This window comes from Labrus mixtus, chromosome 5, assembly GCF_963584025.1.
Source record: "Labrus mixtus chromosome 5, fLabMix1.1, whole genome shotgun sequence".
NCBI lineage: Eukaryota > Metazoa > Chordata > Actinopteri > Labriformes > Labridae > Labrus > Labrus mixtus.
The window spans coordinates 25,613,893-25,621,198 of NC_083616.1; the positions used below are offsets into that span (position 1 = coordinate 25,613,893).

Genomic DNA, 7,306 nt, shown 5'->3' on the forward strand with positions numbered 1-7,306 from the left:
ATGCTCTCCTTTCACACCGTGACGTCAGAGAGAGGGCGGCAGACAGCGGGAGGGGAGGGGAGGGTGCCAGAGTATAAAATCCATCAGGGACGGACTCCGGGCTTCATTCTGAGTCTGGAACGGTAGAAGACGTCTCTCATGGAAGTACAGAGAACTATCGGGCCCCCGCAGACGAACAGCAGCAGTATGTGTGAGTCCACGCAGAGGTCAGCCGAGCCTCGCCGGAAGAAGACGGATGAGCGCAGTGCGCCCTCGGAGATGGCCAGGATTATCACGGATCCCGCCACGGGGAAGTGCTACTGCCGGGGGAAAGTTTTGGGAAAGGTAGCGCACGCACAGACATCTGGCCAACTTTTCCATTTTGGATGTACCGCGTAACCCGAAGACGCAGAAATCATAACGTTGTTTTTCCTCATTTTCAGGGAGGTTTTGCCAAGTGCTATGAGATGACCGACCTTTCCACCAGCAAAGTTTATGCAGCCAAAATCATCCCGCACTCGCGCGTGTCCAAACCTCACCAACGGGAGAAGGTAAGCGCGCGGCTGTGTCTGTGTGTGTGTGTGTGTGTGTGTGTGTGTGTGTGTGTGTGTGTGTGTGTGTGTGTGTGTGTGTGTGTGTGTCTGTGTGTGTGTGTGTGTGTGTCTGTGCGCACAGATTTGTCTTTCTAAATATCACGGAATGACCTCAAATAACCAGCGTGACCATTTTTTTTTCTTTATCCCACCAGATTGACAGGGAAATTGAGCTGCACAAAGTTCTGCACCATAAACACATTGTGCACTTTTATCACCATTTTGAGGACAAGGAGAACATCTACATCCTGTTGGAATACTGCAGTAGAAAAGTAAGTCTCTAACAGGGGAGTTTTAGTCCCTGCTACTGTTGTGATTTAAATTTTGGGTAACACCTGCATTGCACCTAAAGTCAACGAGGCAGCATATAGGTGCCATGCATTCTGCCTCTACTAGAATGATTCTTTGATAGATATTCAGCTATTATTAGTTTTATTTCCAAAGAGGAAAAATTTGTTGTTTTTTTTTATGAAAAAAGCCCTTTAATCATTCATTTCTCTTCTGACTCTTTACAGTCATTAGCTCACATCCTGAAGGCTCGCAAAGTGCTTACAGAGCCAGAGGTGCGTTATTATCTCCGGCAGATTGTCTCTGGTCTGAGGTACCTGCACGAGCAAGAGATCCTTCACAGAGACCTGAAACTCGGTAAGGAATCCACGCATCAGCGACGAAATATTGCTGAGACATTTTGTGCACAATAATAAGAAGATGCATTCTGTACGGAGAATGACTCTCACTTCTTTCTCTTGCTTTTCCTTTGATCAACCCTAAAGAGGATCAGTGCATTGCATTATTTAGCCTTTGATCTCCTATCGAGTGCTCATCGTTTCGTTCCCTCTCTTCCCTGCAGGTAACTTCTTTGTGAGTGAGTCGATGGAGCTCAAGGTCGGGGACTTTGGTCTGGCTGCCAAGTTGGAGCCAGCGGGAAACAGGAGGAAGACGATCTGTGGAACTCCCAACTACCTGTCCCCTGAGGTGCTCAACAAACAGGGCCACGGCTGTGAATCAGACATCTGGGCCTTAGGCTGTGTAATGTGAGTCGGCACACTGTAAATGATTAACCGTGAAATAATTCACGTTAGTATGAAAAATATGAGTTATTGTTGAATTGCTGTTGTTGTCAGATTAAGTGCATTTCAGTGACGTTAGCTGACATTTGCCCTTCGTTCTTCTACAGGTACACCATGCTGTTGGGCAGGCCGCCGTTTGAAACCACCAACCTGAAGGAGACATATAAGTGTATAAGAGAGGCTCGTTACTCCCTGCCCTCCTCCCTCTCACCACAAGCTAAGCAGTTGATTGCCAGCTTGCTAGCCAAGATCCCCGAGGACAGACCCAACCTGGACCACATTCTGAGACACGACTTCTTCACACAGGTATGACACCATCATCTGTTCCTCTCTCTCTCTCTCTCTCTCTCTCTATGGTCTGTCCATCTTTCTAGATGTCACATTGTTGGCTATTACAGTGACCCCCTAACCACCAGTTGCACACTGACCCAGTTCCTCTCTCTCTCTCCGCAGGGCTTCAGTCCAGAGCGTCTGTCAGCGAGCTGTTGCCATTCAGCACCAGATTTCCACGTCTCAAGTCCAGCCAAGAGCTTCTTCAAGAAAGCTGCCGCTGCTCTGTTTGGTGGGAAGAGAGACAAGGTCAAATACTACGAGACTCTAAGTGAGTATTACATCAGCCACTAAGCAATCATGTACCAAAAAGTAAAGACACTTGTCTCAGCCAATCGTTTTTCACTTTACCAAACTTGATGAGGCAGGAATCATGAAATCAATTTTTTCTGACCTTTTATTGCAAGCACATAAATTATTTTATCAGGTTTTTCTCGGATGTCAGTTTATGTAGCTTCAGCTTAAAGAGGCCATGCTCTGATTATTTTCTGTGTCCTGTCATTTGCTTTTTATAGACAAATTAACCAAAGAGGAAGAGGAGATCTACAAACTGCAGCACGACCTACAGAGAACTGTGATCAGCCAACAACAGAGCAAAAAGATCTCTGAGGTAAGAGCTACAGAAAACTGAATATCTACCACAGTGTCGGATATATTGTAGGCACATTTTTTCACAGGGCTATTAAGTGAAGAGGTTGATTTTAGATTTCATGTTGCAAGAGAATACAGTGACTCACTCTGATGTAGCACAAAACTTTATAACGAGCACAGCTTGAGAACAAACTAAAAAGCACTTATTTTCAACCTCTAAGCCAATCACTATGACTCTGTGGGTGACCGCTGAGTCATAGTAGGAAGAGATGATCTAAACTCGCAGTTTCTCAGTCCTGTCGTCATTGATTCTCACCTCAGAATGGAAGTCTACTTCCGCCATCTGCTGAGAGCCCTGTCGCCCCGGCAACAGAGAGCCAGTCTCCGACGACACGAGACACCATCCGCCTCATCGTCAGGGGGAGTCTGGGGAGCTGCAGCAGCAGCAGCGAATGTAAGTCCACCTTGTTCCACACAATTCCAGCCCTGTGTCTACATGAATGGGTTTTTATATAGAAAACCCAAAATGTGTAAAAATGCATTGGTGATGCAGGCAGCAAGTTAAGTGACCCCATTTTTATTGTTTTTTTTTCTTTTTCTTTAAGGCCTGGAAGACAGCACAACAGGAAGTGTAGCTGAGACTGTTGCAAGTGTTTTGAGAGGATGTCTGGAGAATATGCCAAAAGGTGAGTTCAATTGTTGCAATACTTTTCTAAGCTATGATCTCTTATTGTTATTATTAATAAGATGATTCTACCTAAAAGTTTCACAAGCTCAACCCAGCCTTGTAACAAATAGACGTGTTTATCAAAGAGCTTACTGGATTGAAGATACACTCCCTGATTTTGTTACCCAACTTCCCTCCCAGCACCGTGTTGCTGCATAAAACCTGAAGTATACAGTTTATAGTTAAGGGAGCTGTAGGACATTTTGGAGTTCAGCTAATCTCATTGGTGCTTTAACAAAGTCAGGGGTCCTACAAGGTTGCTCAGTTGATGCTGTCCCCTAAATCCTTCCTGTAATTGTATTCTAATCCTCCACGTCCTCTGTGCTCTCGCCCTGCAGCGGACGACATCCCTCAGGGCTCAAACAGCTGCAGTCTTCAATGGGTGACTAAATGGGTGGACTACTCCAACAAGTACGGCTTTGGCTACCAGTTGTCTGATCACACCGTGGGAGTCCTCTTCAACAACGGCACTCACATGAGCCTCCTGCCAGACAGAAAGTAGGCACTTTTTCAAGCTCTCGCAGCACTCCACCTTCGGTTTGAAAGATCTTAGTCACAGAAAATAATGGATGTAGCTTGTTTGAGCACGCTGGAGTGCATTGAAAAACCAGTTAGTGGTTTGAAAAGAGGGAAGGGATTGCTGTAACTTGTTCTGTTTGAGTATGTTATTCTCTCAGCCAGAAAGTCAGAAAAACAAAGCGCTCATATTCACCTGAGAAATCATCCTGAACTTTTTTTCAAGGACGTGCAGAAATATGTTTGTCTAAAAAAAAGTTTATAAAATGTGAAGGAGATGCATTGTTTTTGTTGTTCTTTGTTGGGTATTTGTTTATCTGAGTGGTTGTTTAACTCTTGATCTCCTCTGTATCTTTCCAGGACCATCCATTACTATGCAGAGCTGGGTCAGCGCTCCGTCTTCCCCACCTGCGAGGTTCCTGAACACTTTGTGGGCCAGGTGACTGTGCTCAAGTACTTTTCCCACTACATGGAGGAGAACCTGATGGACGTAAGTAAATATCTTAGTCCTCCACACCTCCTGTCTTTTGTCTTTCTTTCCCTGGAGCGTTAGAAATGACGGCTTTCATGTTGCAGCCTGTCTAATCCTGATGTGTGACTCCTTTGCTTTCTCAGGGAGGGGACCTGGGCAGCACGACCGACACACACATGCCCAGACTCTACCTGCTGCAGTGGCTCAAGTCCGACCGCGCCCTCATGATGCTCTTCAACGACGGCACCTTCCAGGTAAACAAAAGCACTAATACAGGAGTGCAACCGTTGCTGGGCATGCTCAGAAGAGCACTGTTTAGGTGCAATGCATAACACAGTATTCAGTGTCTTGTGAGTTCATGTGGGCTTGGCACTTTTTTTTTTTTACCAAGTTTACACAGTAAGCTGCACAGTAAGATTAAAAAGAAGAACACAGTAAAATCACAAAAGAATGCTGGAACACTAAAATGTATTAAAATGCAAAAAGAGAAAACGGCTTAAAACTACTACATCTACTTCCAAACAATAGAAGGGAGAAGTTTGACTATCAAATAAGATAAACATCAAATTGCTATGAAAAAAAACCCTGAAAAATAACAAACCTTTTCTATCTCCACAGATCAACTTTTACCATGACCACACCAAGATCATCCTGTGCTGCCAGAGGGACGAGTACATGCTGACATACATCAACGAGGACCGTGTCTCCAAAACCTTCAAGCTGAGTTCCCTGCTGACGTCCGGCTGCCCGAACGACCTTCGAGAACGAATGGTGTACTCTCTCAACATGCTTCTGCAGAGAGCCAGCTAAACCTACAATCATATGTTTGGACTATGACCAAAAAAAAAAAAAAAGAAAAAAGACTGATCCACACGTTGTGCTGCTGCAGTGCTGCAGTGGAACCAGGATCTGCGCTGGAAGGACAATAGAGGATGGACCGGTTGAAAAGTTAATTAACATTCCTACACTGTTGCACCTTCGTGACTCAGCAGAGGTGCCGGTGGGAAAATAATAGACTCTGTGGATGGGGAAATGAAATGTAGCGCGATGAAACCGGATGCTAAAGGGCTGATTTGTATGTTGATTGTAAGAGGAGAAGAAAGACTGGGCATGTTGGTACGAATGTGAACCTCATATTTTTAGGGGAGGGAAAATGTACGATGTTTGGAAAGTAGAGACAAAACGCTGGGCTGGCACCAGCTTAAATGTGTACAGTACAGTGGACACTGTTTTATAGAGACAATGAATAAACTGATGCTCTGAGTGTAACCAGAGCTAAACTGTGGAAACCTGTAAATGATGTACAGTGAATGTCACAGCCCACTCAGCAGTGTCCGGCTGTTTTTATGTGTGTTTGTGTGTGTGTGTGTGTGTGTGAGCGAGTGAGTGGGATGGGTGTATCATCACATTAACTTTGAAAAACTGTGATTTATTCTCTTTACTGACAGATGGATTGAGCTGAGATCAGGGATGATGAGTGTGGTGGGGGGGGGCAGGAGGAGAGAATTACATTAACAAAACAGTACCAAGGATCCTCTGAGGGTCACTTAAGAGCAATTACCACCTTGGTAGAAAATGTCCTACATAACTTATTGTGTAGTATTTATTTATTTAATAATAAAAAAACATTTTGTAAAGAAAAATTGTCCTGAGTTGTGTCGTCCTCGTTCATGTTCTTCTGATTTCTAAAGACCGACCTGAAAATGAACTATGTTCTAAACGCAGTGTTCATGCGCTGTACAGTGTGTTTAGAAGTAATTACACTCTTATCCGTCCAATTCAAAGCAAGTATTTAATCTTGAAAGTTGAGTGTGCAACAGGGAAAGGGCACAGAACGAGAGATGGATGGCTTGTTTACAGGAGGGATGTTTATTTTTCGTTCCAAGGCCAAAACTTTCCTCTTCAGTGATTGAAGAAAGATGGCAGAGCCTGTGCAATGTGGCCGTCCTTGTCGCACACTTACACACACACACACACACACACTGACAGGCCCACATTACTTTGCATACAAACAAGGGCACGGAACAACTAATAGGCAGGTAGGAAATAAACAAGGAGCAGTCACATGCTGCCGCTGTGACGCCGACAACACCATGTCAGCAATTGCATCAGAGCTTTTCAGGCAACGTGTCTACAGTTCTTAGATATCATTTCCCATTCACTGACCGTAACCATGGAAACAAGCAGGCACTGGCCACTTGGTGAAAGTCAGAGATAAATTAAGGCTGCGTAATAAAAACATCACAGATTCCTCCTGCTGAAAGTCAGAACTCACCCATGACATACTTGTGCTAAAATGATGGCTCATTTGGTTTGTATCTGAGTGGCTTTCAGCAGCGCTCTCTCTGTTCTCTGCCCGAGTAATCTGTTGAACACCACTCTTCCATCGGCGCTTATGTAATGATGGAAGTTGAACATGGATGTTTGAGTCATCCCTTTAGAGATTCTGCCTGAATATCTGTGTTTGTCAGAGTTCAATAATGAATGCCGCATGCATAAACATACCAACAGACAGAGATAGAACAGGAAGTAGCCGAAGAAGAAAGAGCAGGAATTATTCATGACGACACCTCTAGGTCTGAGTGCCTGTGTTTTGACAGTAATGGCCCATGGAATGGATGCCTTAGTCAGACAGAAATAGATTTCGTTGTTGATGTGCAGTTTTTTGGCCTTTCAGGGTATTTCTACCCCCCGGCTCTAACATCCAAACAGAAGTAGAGCCACTCCATCACATGGATGAAATTGTTTTATGGAAATTAATAACATGCTGCTAGGTGGCATGAGGAAAAAAAGCAGTTTCTCTAGAACAAAAGTGTTTCTTAGTCCATTGTACATTTGACTCTTGTCATCATTCCTGAAATTCAGGTCACGTCTGAATCTCTTCTGTGACTCAGCAAATGTTAGTTTTACCGGTCTCATGGGAACCTTCTCCACGCCTTTAAGCACAAAACATAGATAAACTAATTAGAAAACCCAGTGGAGTTCAGAAAGCTATACGACTGTGAGTTCACTTGATGTTCTTGGTGCC

General features: G+C 44.4%; 1 protein-coding gene across 1 annotated transcript; it reads left to right on the forward strand.

Annotated features, from left to right (window-relative positions):
• Positions 1–105: 105 nt before the first annotated feature.
• Positions 106–5,921, forward strand: plk2b (polo-like kinase 2b (Drosophila)). The gene is made up of 14 exons (XM_061038795.1): positions 106–324; positions 423–530; positions 728–844; positions 1,088–1,217; positions 1,423–1,606; positions 1,750–1,948; positions 2,096–2,243; positions 2,488–2,582; positions 2,885–3,017; positions 3,169–3,249; positions 3,629–3,788; positions 4,167–4,296; positions 4,422–4,532; positions 4,897–5,921. Exons 1-14 carry the CDS (start codon positions 139–141, stop codon positions 5,086–5,088), a joined length of 1,974 nt encoding a protein of 657 aa, XP_060894778.1. The 5' UTR covers positions 106–138; the 3' UTR covers positions 5,089–5,921.
• The last annotated feature ends 1,385 nt before the right edge of the window (positions 5,922–7,306 follow it).